The following is a 16928-nucleotide window of genomic DNA, read 5'->3' on the forward strand; positions in this document are numbered from 1 at the left end:
TGCTCTGCCTCCCCCCCCCCCCGGCCCAGCTGCTCCCCTCCCTCACCGCGGTTCCCGCCGGGCTTCTCCACCCCGTGGGTCGCGCGTCGGAGTCTGGTTCCGGCTCTGTTCCCGCAGCTGGCCGAGACCGATCTAGATCTCGAATCCCCGGTGCGGCTGGCTGTCTCCTCTGGCTCCTCCTGTGTTCCGGATTCGCAGCCGGAGGATCCTCCAGCTATTATTGCTCCGGCCTTGACAGGTCCCATCCGCAAGGTTTGCTTTGCTGCTACGGAAGATTTGCAGCGCCCAAGGCCTCTGCCCCTCATTCATGGCGTTCCAAGGCCATGCATCAAGACGGCGCCCAACTCGGTCTTCATTGCTGCACAGCAGGAGGCGCGGCTCTCCGCTCCCTCGAGCCCTGCGCTGCTGCGGGCGCCTTCAAGGGTACCGGTGGAGATGGAGTCCAGCTCGGAGGAGGAGTGGCATGTGGTTAAGGCTCCGTACTGGTGGAGAGTTGCGTCGCCCAACCACCGGCATTCAAGACGCCGGGCCGCGCCTTTATTTTCCCCTCCAACGGGCAGAGCTTTTGTCAAGCGTCGCCGAAGAATCTGCCATAAGTGCCTGGAGAAGGGGCATTGCAAGATCGACTGTAGAGATCCTTACAAGTGCCTGATTTGCAGACAAAGTGGTCGCTGTGCGCGCCAGTGCTCCAACTCGCCCCCTCCTCCACCGCAAGACCGTCCTCAGCCTCCACCACCGCTCCAGACTACCCCGCCTGCTCCTCCAAACCCCCGCGGTGTTGCTCCTCTGCAGCCCGGATTGGGCATGCCTCGCGTTGGTGATCCGTCGCTGCGGCCGGCGGAGGGCCATGTGGTGGTGGTCTCCATGCCGGAGATGGATGCTCAGGCTGCCAGCCTCGCCAACCTAGCGGCGGTGGCCTGGCTTGGAGGCAACCGCCCGGCTGTCAGTGCCTCTGTTATCAGAGAGGCTGTCGCTGCGACCGCCGGTGTTGACCGCAAGCACATCAGAGTGGTGCCCTTCTACCCAGAAGACTTTCTCGTCAGGTTCGACTACCAACACCACTGAGACATGGCGACGGCTGCCCCAGGCAGGTTCTCCTACTACAGCCCAGACTACGGCAACCTGGACATCCACATTGCCAAGTGGCGCCTCAACGCTCACGCCGACGCGGTGCAGGCCGACTACCATGTCCACCTATGCCTGGAGAACGTGCCGCTCAACGCCTGGAATGACGCCGTCGCAGCTCAGGTGCTGGGGCCCGACACCTTCCTCCACTACTTCGACATTGCCTCTGTCCAGTGTGAAGACGCCGCAACCCTCAACATGTGGGTGTGGTCAGCAGACACAAGCAAGATTCCAAAGGTGCAGCAGGTTACCTTCACCTGCAACCAGCCGCCGGCGGGCAACGCCCCTAATCCGGTGGTGGGACGGCAGGGACTCAAGCGCCGGGTGCTGGTCCATCTGGACCTGATAGAAGACTTCGCTCCGGATGCTGAAGGCAGGATCCCTCGGCGCCCGCGCACGCATCCTCCCTTCCACTGGCGCCTGGGGGTGGTGGATGGCGAGGCCCGCTCACGTGCTCGCCAAGACGTGGATGATCATCGCAGTGACCGAGATGACCACAGAAGGCGTGATGATGACCGAGACAGAGATGATGACCAAGATGGACAAGGTAGGCGGGGCGACCGCCGATCAGCTTCTTGGCGTGACCGGCTATTTAGAAGCCGCTCACGGGTGCCCCATCGAGATGAGGAACGCGGCAGCAACTCACGTGATGATCGGAGGCATGATGATCAAGACTCTCGTGGCCGCCGCGATGACGGCAGGCGCCGCTGTTCGGCTTCCATGGCTCCTGATGCTAGGAAGATTGATGACTCAAAGGTGCAATGCCTCCCTGGTGGTGCGGTGATCCCTGCATCTGGCAGAAGGGCTCGACATCGTGAGGCCGCTCCAGAGCGGCGCTCACGCTCATGTGAGGCGGTCATCATCCCGAGGACAGAAGACAACCGCGGAAGATCCCCACCACCCTCTCCCCGCACCACTTCTCGCGATGTCATTGAGCTGCAACCAACATCGGCGGTCCCAGAATGGCTGCGTCGCTTCGCCCCATGCCTGGGCTCACAGGTGTCCCCTGATGCACCTCCAGGTTGGATTGAGGGCTCCCGGGCTGCCTTGCTGATAGGTGCAAGCCCCCAACCGCCAAGCCCCCGCACACCTCTCCATCAGCCTGCTCCTGTGATGGCTGAAGACTTGCTTGTGAGGAGTGATGCAACTGCTGCTGTGTCTGACACTCCTCTCTTTGTGCCTCGACCTTGCGCGATCCTGCCAACGCCCAACTCCACACCGCCAAGGCCACCCGCTGCTAGGAGGAAGACGCTTGCGGGAGCTATAGGACTGAACTTGATCCGCAACAGTCCTAGACTTCAAGCTAAAAACAGGGACATGCCCTTTGCGCTCCTAGCTGAAAGGTTACTTTGCCAGCGCATGGGCGTCATTGAAGAAGGAGAGAAGGTCACTGAAGCGGCCATCTCCAAGTTTGTGGCCCTCTTCAATGGCCAACTGCCTGACATTGCTGTTGCTGCTCTTCGCGCTTTGTTCAGGCTCGACTGCGACCTTGCCTCTGCTGTTGAGGACGCACTGCTGGACCACGGGGGTGATGCTGGCCCGGAGCTTCAAAGCCAAGACGGTGTGGATGCCACTGCATCTGTTTGAAGATACAACCTCTGCTGTTGATGTAGCCTTGTTGCCCATGTCTAGCTGCCTCTTTCATGATGTATTGTCCTCTGCTTTACCTATGCTTGTTTGTAGCTTAGCTCTACGGCTAACTGAAGTTGTTGCCTTGGCAAGGCTCCTATTTGTGCTTCGTGATAGCACTGATGTAGCAACTGTTTGCAATGAATGAAAATTCTCTTACCATCCTAAATTGGAATGTCCAAGGTCTAAATTGTCCAAACCGTCGAGCCGCCGTTCATGAGACAATCGCTGCGACCCCGTGCAACCTTGTTTGTCTTCAGGAAACAAAGCTAGCTGCAATTGACCCTTTCCTGGCTGCCTTCCTTGGAGGCCAGAGGTTGAAAAGCTTTGCAGAGAAGCCGACTGATGGTACAAAGGGAGGAATCCTTCTCCTATGGAATGAAAATTCGATCAAGGTGGACAATATTGTCGTTGGAACTTTCAGTCTCTCTGTCAGCATCACCCTGATCAATACCACCACCTCCTTCCAGCTGACAACTGTGTATGGACCGACTCGAAGCAACCTGAAAGAAGCCTTTTTCCAAGAACTTGTAAACCTGAAACCACATCAGGGTACAAGATGGCTGGTCACTGGGGACTTCAACCAAGTATTCCGCGCTAGGGACAAGAACCGCACAAATGTTGACCGTAGCCGCCTCGTGCACTTCCGAAACACTCTAAGCACATGTGAGCTAAAAGAGATCCATCTTCAGAATAGGAAATTTACTTGGAGCAATGAGCAGGTCAACCCAACCTTGAGCAAGCTAGATAATTTTTTTCTGCAATGAGGATTGGGATGTTGACTTTGGTTCACACATTCTACATGCTCTTTCGTCCTCGCTCTCAGATCATTGCCCCCTTCTCCTGACATGTGATAAGGGACCCAAACGGCCAAAAACTTTCCATTTTGAAAACTTTTGGATCAAGATGCCTAACTTTAAGAAGACTGTCCAAGATGCCTGGGGTGAAGAAATGACGCACACTAAGCCTACCAAGTGCTTTTCCACAAGCTAAAAAGAACGAGCCAACGCCTATGGACCCGGAGCAAGGCTATCTTCTCTAACCATAAAGTCCAGCTACACATGGCCCTCGAAATCATCCTCCGGCTTGATGTCGCGCAAGAGCAAAGACAGCTCAGCCCGAGTGAATGGAACCTCAGAAAGGAGCTTAAAAGAAAAGTGGTGGCCTTGGCAATCCTCGAGCGGGCAAGAAAGAGGCAAAGTTCGCGAATTACCGTCCTCAAAGAGGGGGATGCAAATACTCGCTTCTTCCACCTCGGAATAAACCATCGCCGCAGGAAGAATTTCATTCACCGCCTTAAACATAACAATGGGTGGGTCACCAATCATGATCACAAGGAAGAGATCATCAAGAGTCACTTCTCGAGGGCCATTGGAAAGGCCCCTCCGTGTTCCAAGGACTTCAACTGGGATTGCATACCGCCGTCGACTAGAGATCTATCAGACTTAGGAACCTTGTTCACTGAGGAGGAAGTCCGGGCTGCCATCCATGATCTTCCTGGCGATAAAGCTCCGAGACCCGATGGTTTCACTGGCGTTTTCTTCAAGGAATGTTGGGACATCATCAAGCCAGAGATGATGAATGCGATCAACAGTTTTTCAACTCTGCATGTTTCCAACCTTCACTGGCTAAACTCGGCCAACATTGCGCTCATCCCAAAAAAAGATGGGGCGGAGGACATATCGGACTTTCGCCCCATTAGTCTCATCCATGCGGTTGCAAATATCATCGCGAAGATGATGGCGGCTCGCCTTGCCCCCCACATGTCAGCGCTCGTCTCCAACACGCAAAGTGCTTTTATCAAGAAGAGGACCATCCATGATAACTTTATGTACATTCGCAACTTGGCACGCTGTCTCCATCGAAACAAAACTCCAACCTTGCTCTTCAAGTTAGATATCAAAAAAGTGTTTGACTCGGTCAGATGAGACTACTTGATGGACCTACTGAGACACCATCACTTTCCAAGCCGATTCAGAGATTGGATTTCCGCTCTCCTCTCCACGGCCTCATCCAGAGTTCTCCTCAACGGTGTTGCGGGTGACCCAATCAAGCATGGTTGTGGGCTTCGATAAGGGGATCCGCTATCCCCCCTGCTCTTTGTGCTTGCCATTGACCCACTACACCACATTCTTGCAAAGGCTACAGATTAGGGTAAGCTTCATCATCTCCGAGGCCGCCCCATTAGGGCATCGCTGTATGCGGATGATGCAGCCATCTTTGTTGCACCAATCAAGGAGGACATCCAATTCCTGGAATCCACTCTCAACTCCTTTGGTGATGTTACTGGCTTAGTCACCAACTGCAACAAAAGCCAGGTGGTGCCCATTAGATGTGCCAACATCGATCTTGATGATATCCTCCAGGCCTTCCCTGCAGTCCGGACCTCCTTTCCAATGCGATATCTTGGTCTACCATTGTCAATTAAGAGACTCAAGCGAATTCATTTTCAGTTCTTGGAGGATAAGGTGGCTGCCAAACTACCCCCCTGGTCGGCCATGCACGTGGCAACAGCAGGGCGCATTGTTTTGGTCAAAGCAGTCCTCACGGCCATTGCTATATACCACCTCACACCTCTTGACCTCCCGGTTGAAGTTAGGAAAAAGATTGATAATCTGAGGCACGCCTATCTATGGGCGGGTTGCGATACGGTGACGGGAGGCAAATGTAAAGTTAACTAGAACCTTGTGTGCAAGCCCAAGATCTATGGGGGGCTGGGTGTGTTAGACCTGGAAAAGTTTGCTTCTGCTCTGCGTCTTCGTTGGCTTTGGTTCGAATGGGCTGACCCGCCAAAAACTTGGACTGGGATGGGTACGCCATGTACTGAAAGTGATAAAGATATTTTCGCGGCGGCCACAAGGGTGTGCATTGGTGATGGCAAGACAGCAAAATTTTGGGAATCCTCTTGGCTAGATGGTCTTAGGCCCAGAGACATAGCACCTAAGATTTTTGAGATATCAAAAAGGAAGGCATGTGTGGTTAGTAAGGCGCTGGACAATCACTCTTGGATTCACCAGATTAACACCCAGCAAGGGCTCACCTTGACACATATCCAGCAGTTTGCTAAACTTTGGGAGATGATCGCTGGTATTACTCTCAGAAATGATAGGCGGGACACTATATCATGGAAATTCACTACAAATGGGGAGTACTCGGCGTCAACGGCATACTTGGCGCAATTTGCAGGCCTAACATACAGCACCAACAATGCCACGATTTGGAAGATGTGGGCCCCTCCGAAGTGCAAATTCTTTGCCTGGTTAGTCCTACAAAACTGTGTTTGGACAGCAGATCGACTGAAGCGAAGGGGATGGCCTAACTGTGGCCTTTGCCCCCTCTGCAAACAAGTGCAAGAGTCTGCAGCCCACCTGTTTTTTCAGTGTCGATTCTCAGGTAGAGTCTGGAATGAGATTACCGTCTGGCTTGGCATTCACCACTACACACCACTGACTTGGCGGAACGAGGATTCGGTTAGAGCTTGCTGGATCAAGGCTGTGGGCATGGGAGACCAACACAGGAAGGCCCTTGCTTCGGTTATGATGTTGGTTTCATGGGAAATTTGGAAGGAACGAAATGCAAGAATTTTTCGCAACATGGCCGCTCCAACAACGATCGTCGTCAGCAGAATCAAGGAGGAAGCCCGCCTCTGGGCGCTTGCTGGAGCCAAGCATTTGAGCATACTTATGTCGTGAGAGTAGACCTTTTCTTTTTTCCGCTTTGCGGCTTATGTCTAAACCTTCTTCTTAATTATTGAAAATGGCAAATCTTTTGCCTTGTTTCAATTTTTTTTTCAGAAAATTGAAATGCATGTACATGGTTGTGTGATGAAGGATTATGGTCAATGATGATATGATGCAACTGTAATGGTTGTGAAACTGCACATAAATGATTGAAAAGGTGTATCAATATGCATGTGGATTTATGCTTTTTGTCCTTTTCTGGGAAGGAGGTTGAAACCCTCGGCCTCTTCATACAAGGATGCACACAGCCATTTTTCTTATATTATTCAACAAAACCTGACAAAACAAATACATAGATTGACCCAAATCCCCTTCCTGGTGACCTTTTTCGTAATACCTACAAGCTTGATGATGTGTGACGGAGTCGAATCCGGTAGATCTCGGGTAGGGTCCCGAGCTTTTAGTCTTGGCACGATGATAACATGACACAAGGGAACACGATGTTTACCCAGGTTCCCACCCTCTTGAAGAGGCAAAACCCAACGTCATGCTTTATTTTTATTGATTGTGGGTGAGGTACAAGGTATAGGTTGATCTACCTCAAGATCGTGTATGGATGAGTTGACCTCTATGGTCCAAAACCTTTGGTATATATAGACACCAAAGGTGTACCTAGGGTTACACATAGATCGGCTACATTTGAAGATAAGCATGCTAAAGATTGCATTTGTGCCTTGAAGTATGCACCAAATCTTTAGAAGATTCCATCTCGATACTTTCATGGGGCCTGGCAAATGTGGCCCATTGGTTAGATATCTGGGGGTCCTTGGCCCAGCCCACACCATAGGAGTTTGGCATGGTTAACACCTCCTTATCCAGGACAACATCAATGTGCACTGGCCTCGCACTAACACACAACAACTGATCCGATGGCTTCACAAAACAGCCCAACGTTGAGCCGAGAGCACCAACCAGTCTAGCAGACGCTCAACGCGCACCATATGCGCACGGTCTAGAATTTGTTGCCGTCATCTTTGGTTGTCCCATCTTCAGGAGGGATCAACGCATTGACCTTGTTAGGCCTTTCTGTCGTCGATGCCACAACGCTGCCAGACAATGTCACCATCCTGCACGCGCCCATCAACATGCGTCCATGTCCAAGACCCCATTGCGCCACGCCGTCAAAATGCAACACCGTTCCGCCTTTTGCCCCCCTAGCCAACACCTGCTCCAAAACAAACCCACCCCCACGAGGGAGAACGGCAACAAAAGCGTCGTCATCGTCCTTTGGAACGACCCTTGCAAGGTGACGCCGACTGCAGCGACGATGCCTCGACAAGGAATCGACGACAAAGACACTGCCATCATCCGCCATGACCAAATTTCTGTATTTCCGAAACTGCATTGTAATGGTTGCGAAACTCCACACAAGTGGTAGTGAAACTGTACACAAAAATGGTCATGAGGAATTTTATTGAAATTGGTGGGTGAACATTCTAAATTGTGGCTCAAAAGTACACTAAAATGGCTTTGAAATAGAGTGTTGGAAATTTCACTAGAATGGCTCTGGATAATTCCAAAATGTAGTGTTTGAGATTGCAGTAAACTGGCTTTGACATTTGATTTACAGGCTAATACTGCTCCTTGATATTTCTAGAGTGCGGGCTATGAAATTGGACTGAAATGGCTTAAAAAATGATCTGTGGTGTTCGAAATTGTATCGAATTTTTTTTGGATTGGACCAAAACCGCACTGAAATAAACTAAAATTCTCGCATAATTTAAGTTGAAGTTGTTATGAAATTACGCTGAAATTTTGACTAAAATTCACCCAAAATTAAAATTTGAGACTGATTATGTTGTGAAATTTGAGTTTTGGGAGATTTTAAATTGCACTAAAACTTGAAAAACAACAACAAAAATTATCTAACCATTTTCTACATTTTGAGACTTTATTGTTCTATTAATTCTTGGACCCACCAAAAAATAATTACGATGGGAGTAGAAATGCATTTCACAGAAGTGGGCAAGGGCGGAGGCGAAATCCGAAGATCCTCGCAGAGCGCTGAGATGGGAGAGCATGCTTGGAGTGATTCCTTCCGGAACGCCGCTGCAAGGCACCTCGTCCTGGCCGTCGCCGTCGATTCGGGACTAAGCCCAGATGGAGCTCGTGTTGCAACGCCCCCAGGCTCTCCCCTGGCGTGCAGAAGCAGCAATGGCATCCGTGCTTCGCCGCCACCGATTCCATTCAGTTCGCCGAAGAGGCGGGGCGTGGGCCGAAGAGGCACCGCCAGGAGGGCCCTGTAGGTCAGTGAGCAACTCACGGCGGACCCCGCCTGCCCCGACCCCATTACTTTTGCGGGAGGAGTGGTTGCGCCTCCTCAAAAGGCGTCTCCCCCCTAGATCCGCATCAGGGTCCGGAGAGGGGGCACACTAGGGTTCGTCCGTTTCAGAGTAGACTCAGTAATTCCAATTTGGTTTGGGTTCGGAGAGACAAATTCATCTCTGGAGATTTCTTTGCAGCTGATTGCCACCCGATTGGTTATTCGGATAGTTTGACTGCCCCAAAAAACTTCTCCTTCTCCAGAGATTACTGGGCAAAGAAATCAGGCAAGATCCCTTTCGCCTCAATTGTCAAGATGGCTGGGGGCGGTCGCGATGGCAACAATCATGGAGGGAGATATGGCTCGGGGAGGGGCCAGAATGGACGCCCTCCTACTCCCACGCCGTCAGGATAGGAGGGGGCCGCTCCACCGCCGCTGGTGCCGCCGGCGCCTCAAGCTGCTCCGCCGCAGATGTCGATCTACGCCAAGCACCCCTTGTTTCCAGTAGACTCAGCCCAAGCTATGATGCCGGGAGGTCAGATGTATGGATATCAGGGGGGTTGGAATCCTCAAGTACAATAGATGCAGCAGATGCCGCAGTGGACAAATCAGCAGCAGTTCCCCTTCCAGTATCTGCCTCCTCCGCATGTTTTCCCCAACAATTCGGCCCTCAGATGCAACACGTTCAGTTTGGGGGGAGTGGTTCATCTGCTGGAGGAAGTGTGCAGAACAGTCAGTCGGATTCTAGCAAAAGTAAGAAGAAGAAGAGCCAGAAGAGTAAGCAGACAATTGCTACTACCAATAGCGACGATTCCTCCTTCAATGTGGACCCTAAGTTCATCGGGGCGATATGTTACAACTGCGGGCTCCCAAGACACTTTGTGGGTATGTGTCCAATCCCCAAAGTTTGCTTTATTTGCAAGACTCCTGGCCATCACATGGACACTTGCCCTACATGGTACAAGCCATACCCTGCTGCCATGTATTGGGGGAGTGCTAACAATGGTTTATGTTTTTTCCATATTGAAACTGGTGGCAAGGGAGATTGTGAGTGGCTCAACTTTGGAAATGTTGGTCTAGTGTTAATAGAAAAAGGGGAGATCTCTGAGAAGGAGCTGGGGCTGTGTTTCTCAGATATGTGGAAAACCAACTGGCCCTGGCAGATTAGAAGATATGATGAGAAAAAAATTCATTGTCAGGTTTCCTCCAAACAAGAAGATCAAAGATCTGGTGGAGTACCCTTCCATCAACCTGAAAAAAGAAGGAGTAACTATCTCTTTCAGTGACTGGAATGGAGAAATGCCAGCTTATGACATTTTAAAGGAAACTTGGATTGTGATAGAAGGCCTACCTCCAAAATGGATCTCTTGGCACATCATATCTCAGATATCTACTATACTGGGAGTGCTTGTTAATGTTGATTGGCACACTATCTTCAGGAGCTTCTATGAGAAGGTAAGGATTCAGGTAGCTGTCAGAGACCCTGCTAAGATTCCCAGAGACAGGATGGTGGAAATACATCATGAGCTTTATCTGCTGCAATTTTCTGTGGAGTCTGAGGCTGATAGTGGTCAGGGGTCAGATATTCCTCCAGGACCTGATGATAACAATCCCTCTCAAAACAAGCACACTGAAGAGGAGTTTGATTCCAGTGGTGATGATTTTCTTGGAGAAGATATGGATACTGGAAACAACAATAACAACAATAACAATGGCAAAAGTAAGCAACAGAACACTGGGCCTGGTGGTTCCAAGACTATGCAGAAGTGCTCTACCCCTGCTCCTGGAACTAATGAAGAAAATGCAGGCCCTTCCATTTTTCTAGGTGCTCCTATGACCAAAAGCTATCTTGAGGCAGTGAAGAAAAGACACGATGACAGCATAGGGTCCCCCCTCCTTGGCAAATTTGAAGATGCTGCTGCTAAGTCTGTTTCTCAGAAGCACACTAATGCTCAGCAAAAGTGGGGGCCTGTGGTGGCATCCAGAATTAGCACCAGAAACAAGAAGGATGATAGGCCAGCCCTCCAAAAAGCTCAGGAATTAAAACAAATCAAAAATCTGGAAAAACCTAATGTGAAAAAGGTACTCACAACTCTTTTGCCTGCCTAGATGATTCTTTCCTTATTAAAACTGCAGAGTGCTCAGGTATTAACTTGGGCGATAACAGAGATAATATCAAAGAGAACATCTACATTATTAAGCAGATTGAGTTGGATAGACTTGCTAAATTTAACTCTGAAAATCCTGAAGTTTTTCTCCCTACTAGTATAGATATTACCGGAGAGGAGTTTGGTTTTTCTGATGACAATCTAGGGAGTAATGCTGGGTCACAGGACGGGGCACATATGAATGTGACCTCTACTTCAGACTCCCCCTGGATAGAAGTTAAAAGAAAATCTGGATCCTGTAGGGGGAGAAGGAAAATTGATTTTATTGTTAAATGATAGGTTGTTTTTGGAACATCAGAGGTTTGAATGGCCCCATTAAAGTTGACAAACTTAAAGAGCTCATTAGAGCCAATAGCCCTGATTTTATTTGTATATCTGAGACCAAGAAAGAAGAGTTTACTCTTCTTCAGATTGAAGCCTTTGATACCAGATCTGCTTTCCAATGGAAATGGCTTCCTGCAACTAACACTGCGGGGGGATCTTGGTTGGGTGCAAGGTGGATATGTTTGAGTTAATTCAGTGTGACTTACTCAACTTCAACATCTCTTGTTTGATTAAAAACAAACAAGATCACTCCATTTGAAGACTTGTTGCAGTTTATGGCACTGCATATGATCAGTTTAAAATGAATTTCATTAATGAACTTCACTCTTTATTAACTAACTGGTCAGGGCCAACTCTAGTTGGAGGTGACTTCAATTTAATTAGAGAGGCTAGTGATAAAAATACTGGTGTTATTAATCAACACTGGGCTGACCTTTTTAATGACTGGATCAATAGTTTTGGCTTGCTAGAGCTTAAGATCAATGGGAGGAAGTTCACTTGGGGTAATAACCAGGACAATTTAGTGTTGGCTACCTTAGATAGAGTTTTCATGACCACTGACTGGGCTTCTGCTTTCCCTAGTGTGAACCTCAAAGCACTGCCCAGACTAGGGAGTGATCATACTCCTCTGATTATTAACACCTGTGCTTTCCATATCCCCAGAGACAAACATTTCAGATTTGAGAAGTGGTGCCTGGAAGTAGATGGTTTTAGAGATATTGTGATCAAAGCTTGGACTGCCAAATGCCCTTATAAAAAGGCTATAGATGTCTGGCAGTTCAAGATTAGAAACTCCAGAAAAGCCATTAAAGGTTGGATGGCCAACTATGAGGCAGAGCAAAAAAGGAACAAATAAACCTTGCTGGCTGAGTATAATTGCCTAGATATTTTTTCTGAATCCAACCCTCCTCCCCCTAATACTAACAGGAGAATGAAAAAAATTGCAGGGGACCTTAGACAGAGATCCAGGGAGAGAGACATTCTGGAAGGGGACTTAAATGCTGGATACTTCAAAGCTATAGCTAATCAGAAAAGGAGAAAGAAGCAGATCATGGCGCTGGAAGGTAATGAAGGTATTGTAACTGATCCTGATGGTATTATGAATATTGCTGTGAATTTCTACAAAACTCTATTTGGTTTCCAAGATAAAATTAACATCAACCTGAAAAATGATTTTTGGGAAGATGGAGAGAAGGTGACTGATGCACATAATTGCATTTTGGATACTCCCTTCTCAGAAAAGGAGATAAAGGATGCTGTCTTTGGCTCATATGCTGAAGGAGCCCCTGGGCCAGATGGCTTTCCTTTTTTGTTTTATCAACAATTTTGGGACCTTATTAAAGGTGACTTATGCTTTATTTAATGATTGGGAGAAAGGTGAGCTAGACTTAGATAGACTCAATTTCTCCCTACTTACTTTAGTTCCTAAAGAGGCTGATGCCACTAAGATGGAGAAATTTAGGCCTCTTGCTATGATTAATTGTAGTTTTAAGATCTTTGCTAAGTGTGCCACCAATAAATTTGGCCCCATCTGCAAAGACTTAATTTCTATGAACCAGACAACCTTTATAAAAGGCAGGTATATAGTTGAGAGCATTATTGCAGCCCATGAAATTATTCATTCTGTTCACTCTAGCAAGCAGTCTGGTTTTATGTTTAAATTAGACTATGAGAAAGCATATGACATGATCAACAGAGAATTCCTGATAGACATGATGCATAAGAGGGGGTTTAGTACTAACTGGATGAGGAAAGTCAAATCCCTCATATATAAAGGTTCTGTTGGGGTTACTATTAATAATAAAAACAATGATTTCTTTATTGCTGGCAAAGGGGTGAGACAAGGGTACCCCTATTCCCCTCTGCTTTTCAACCTAGTAGCTGATGTTTTTACCAGAATACTTATAAAAGCCTCCAGAAATAATATCCTGGAAGGTCTTTTCCCTAGTTCCAATCTTGCTGGCATCATTAGTATGCAATATGCGGATGACACCTTACTTTTCCTCAGTAATAACAAATCCCATGCGAGAAACCTTAAGTGGTTACTTTCCTGTTTTGAACAACTATCTGGTATGCGGATTAATTTTCACAAATGTGACCTGGTACCCATTAATATAAATGAGGATGATGCCAATATATTTGCGCAAATACTTGGTTGCAAATTGAGTGAGTTCCCTATTAAATATTTAGGTGCCCCTCTCCATCACAGAAAGCTTAAGAAAAGTGAGCTCCAGCCTACTATTGATAAGATTATCAAGAGAGGAGCTGGATGGAGGGGGAGACTTCTGTCTTCTGGCAAGAGACTCACTTTAGTGAAGACTTGCCTATCCACTATCCCTAGCTACCTTATGGGAATTATCAAATTCCCAAAATGGGCCATAAAACTAATAAATTCTCAACTAGCTCACTGCTTTTGGGATGATTACGAGGGCCATTTTAAATACCATCTTGCTGTCTGGGGGAATGTAACTCTCCAAAAGCAGCATGGGGGTCTGGGCATCCCTAATATTGCTGATATGAATTTATGTCTTTTAGCTTCTTTGATCAGGAGATATTTCCTGGACGAGGGTAAGATTTGGAAACAAATTATTGATGCTAAGTATAGGACCCACAGCCCTAACATTTTTTCTTGTCCTGAAAATGGTGCTTCCCCATTTTGGAAAGGGATCCTGCGGGCTGCTAAAGCTGCCAATGTAGGTTATTCCTGGATAGTGGGGAATGGCAAGAGTGCTAGATTTTGGGAGGATCAGTGGATGGGGCATACTACCCTAGCTACCCAGTATTGGGATCTATACTCTATTGCCAATGACCATAATGTTTCTATTAGCGAGGTCTGGGATGGCACCAATCTAAAAATTACTTTTAGAAGGTGTTTCACCCATAAGCTTCTAGCAGATTGGGATGATTTGTTCAGCCGCGTAGCTAATATCAACTTAAATGACATAGAGGATACCGTTCGCTGGAATTTTGAAGCCAAAGGTGTCTACACTGTCAAAAATCTTTCTACAACTTTATTAATTTTAGGGGGATTGATCCGGGTAACCTTACAGTTATTTGGAAAATTAATATTCCCCTTAGGATCCAGATTTTTCTCTGGCTTGTGGCTAAAAACAAGCTTTTAACAAGAGACAACCTGCAAAAAAGATAGCATGTGGATGATGCTACCTGTCTTTTCTGTGGAGAATCTGAAACTATCGAACATTTATTCTTTGGCTGCGTTGTTGTGATAGAACTATGGAGAGGGATTTTTGATATATCTAATAAACAAGCCGGAATGTCCGTTGAGAACATGCTAGCTTGGTGGTTTAAACACAAAAATCACTCAGCGGACTGTTTGTTACATTCTGCTGCCCTTTGGGCTCTGTGGAAACATCGTAATGACATTTGTTTCAAACGTGTTCCCTGGCTTGGGATGCAGGTGTTGTGGAGGAAAACTGCTACTATACTAAGCAGCTGGACGGTCCGGTGCTCTGGCCCTGTAAAAGAAAGAGGGATGCACTTGGTGAGAAAGCTGGAGCAGGAAGCACGTGCACCCCCCCTCCTGATATGGCCAGACCCTGGCTAGGCCTCCTGAAGTGCTCGGCGTTGCTGTTTGATTGCGACACTGTCTGAGATCTGGAGCGCGTTCCCCCAGTTTCTCCCTCTCTCTTCGAGTTGTTAGTTTTTTATGTTTGCTGGAGCTTAGCTCTCTATTCTGGTAGTTGATTTCTGGCACTTATGCTGTAGAGGCTGGAACTTCTATCTTGCTGGGGCAGCGTGTGTGTTGATTATCCCCCCACGTGCTTGTAACAGAATGTCTGAATGCTGTGGTTTCATTTGGTAATACAAGTGGAGCCGGGGCCGAGAGCCCTTTTTCTCTAAAAAATGCATTTCACAAGCTAGTGGAAGGGAAACCTCGAACAAACATATCAGGCGAGGCGCGTGGTATCCTCAAAAAAAAAAGGTGAGGCGCGTGGTGAGTTAATTCACAAACATCTGAGTGGGAAGATCATGCCACAGAAAAACCTCAGTACGTACGGAAGATCCTATATTCGCGGTGGGCTCCCTCCTCCCTCGCGCTCTCCATTCTGTTCCGTAGCTCGATCTTTTCCTTCCGCATTTCCGCAACAGTGCATGCATCTGCGCATGATCGATCGAGGCTTTCCGCTCCGATCGGCGCGTGCTACATCTCGTTGCGATCTAATCCGCATCGATCACGATCTTCGTTTTCCTTTTCTCTCACGTGCCCGCCATGCATGAATTCGTGATGCGAACATAAGGGCAGATCGATCGGCCATGTCGGTGGTGTCGACGTCGGATCTCAGCTCGCTGGAGGCGATGCTGAACTCGCTGATGGGAAGGTCCGGAGGAGGAGAGATAACGCAAATGGACGACAACGACGAAGATGGTGATGAGGAGGAAGCCCTAGAGTCGCCACCGCCACCGCCGCCGCCGTTGCCCGTGCGGCCGACCCTGCGAGGCCGTCTCCCGTCGCTGCCGAGGGCCCCTGCGGCCGCCGCCGCGGGGCTGTGGACCCCTCCGTCGCCATCGCCACCTCACAAGGTACCTTCTGTCAATTCCATTCCAAGTTTCCAACCATGCCCATTATTGCCATCGGCATTGGCATCCATCCATTCGAGCTGATCTGATCATGAGGCGCGGGCTGCGACATGCAAATTTCTTGGCAGGGGGCCGAGGACGACGCGGCGGCGGAGGTTTCAGCCTCGGTGGCGGAGCTGGAGAGGAAGGCGGCTGAGGCGGAGGCGCGGCTGCGGCAGAAAGAGGAGGAGAACGCGGCGCTGAGGCGGCGGATTGAGAGCTACCACATCAGGTGGCTGGAGTTCGAGATCAGGATCAAGTCCCTCGAGGAGGATTTCCACGAGCAACTGGCGTCTCTGCAGATGGCTCGGGACGCTGCACGGATTGCTCAAGAGTTGCCCTACGTCGACCTCCATGAATTCTCCGAGCCTCGCATGATGAAGCTGCCCGGTGAGGGGGCATCGCCGAGGCTGCGGCAGGCAGGCAGCCGCCGCAGTGCAGACGGCGGCAGACGAATTAGTGCTGTGGGCCGGCTCGGCGCGGAGTTCCGGCGGGGGAGCCAGGCGCTCGAGAAGGGCGTGGCGGCGCTGACCGTCGAGCAGAGGCCGTGGCAGCCCGGCGTCCCGAGCGCGGGCTCCTTCGGTGACCTGAGGAAACTCAAGGCGCAGTTCCGCGCGTGGAAGAAAGATTACAAGGTCCGGCTGCGCAAGGCCAAGGCGGAGATGGACAGGGACAGAAGGCGTCAGAGCAGCTGCTGGATTTGAAGTCTTGAATTAATTAGATTAGATATGTTATTCAAAAATTAGGTGGGCTACGTATGTTGTTATAAGTATTGAATTAATTCGATATATGTTCAAAATTCATATGTTTCAAATCGTGGCACAAATACTTTCTAGGTGTGTCGTTTTGCCTTTATCAAGGACGCGGTGGTTAGTGTTGGAAATATTAGCACTTTCTCGGTTAATCTAATCTACGAGTAGACAGTAAACATGGCAAATACGGTATGCATCTCATATAAATACGTAAGCATGTGAGCACGTACAATACATAGAACCGAAACATTTATGAACAACATATATACGGCTAGCACATGAACAAGCAAATAGGGGATGAACGAGTCATACCCTCCGATTGGACAGGCCAACGCGGCGGTGGCAGCAG

The 16928-nt window shown here is 48.8% G+C and overlaps 2 protein-coding genes and 2 pseudogenes across 2 annotated transcripts; all 4 read left to right on the top strand.

The window, feature by feature from the left end:
* Nucleotides 1-447: 447 nt before the first annotated feature.
* On the top strand, nucleotides 448-2712 carry LOC147964347 (uncharacterized; annotated as a pseudogene).
* Nucleotides 2713-8428: 5716 nt separating this feature from the next.
* On the top strand, nucleotides 8429-9505 carry LOC147964348 (uncharacterized; annotated as a pseudogene).
* Nucleotides 9462-14861, top strand: LOC147964349 (uncharacterized). Its single transcript, XM_087529932.1, has 6 exons — nucleotides 9462-10839; nucleotides 10894-10902; nucleotides 10962-11083; nucleotides 11913-12061; nucleotides 12197-12592; nucleotides 14668-14861. Exons 1-6 carry the CDS (start codon nucleotides 9931-9933, stop codon nucleotides 14859-14861), a joined length of 1779 nt encoding a protein of 592 aa, XP_087386058.1. The 5' UTR covers nucleotides 9462-9930.
* Nucleotides 14862-15283: 422 nt separating this feature from the next.
* On the top strand, nucleotides 15284-16672 carry LOC147964350 (myosin-1-like). Its single transcript, XM_087529832.1, has 2 exons — nucleotides 15284-15791; nucleotides 15917-16672. Exons 1-2 carry the CDS (start codon nucleotides 15525-15527, stop codon nucleotides 16529-16531), a joined length of 882 nt encoding a protein of 293 aa, XP_087385958.1. The 5' UTR covers nucleotides 15284-15524; the 3' UTR covers nucleotides 16532-16672.
* Nucleotides 16673-16928: the final 256 nt, after the last annotated feature.

The sequence above is a fragment of the Triticum urartu genome, chromosome 6A (genome assembly GCF_056163025.1).
Source record: "Triticum urartu cultivar PI428250 chromosome 6A, HENAU_Tu73, whole genome shotgun sequence".
NCBI classification, from domain to species: Eukaryota; Viridiplantae; Streptophyta; class Magnoliopsida; order Poales; family Poaceae; genus Triticum; species Triticum urartu.

Bases quoted from the DNA above. Each gene is read 5' to 3' on its own strand.
- LOC147964349 (XM_087529932.1), top strand. From the start codon at position 9,931: ATGATGAGAAAAAAATTCATTGTCAGGTTTCCTCCAAACAAGAAGATC. The intron at 12,062-12,196 runs GTTGGATGGCCA...AAAAAATTGCAG, and splicing joins CTCCAGAAAAGCCATTAAAG to GGGACCTTAGACAGAGATCC. The intron at 12,593-14,667 runs GTGACTTATGCT...CTTGGGATGCAG, and splicing joins ATTTTGGGACCTTATTAAAG to GTGTTGTGGAGGAAAACTGC.
- LOC147964350 (XM_087529832.1), top strand. From the start codon at position 15,525: ATGTCGGTGGTGTCGACGTCGGATCTCAGCTCGCTGGAGGCGATGCTG. The intron at 15,792-15,916 runs GTACCTTCTGTC...ATTTCTTGGCAG, and splicing joins CGCCATCGCCACCTCACAAG to GGGGCCGAGGACGACGCGGC.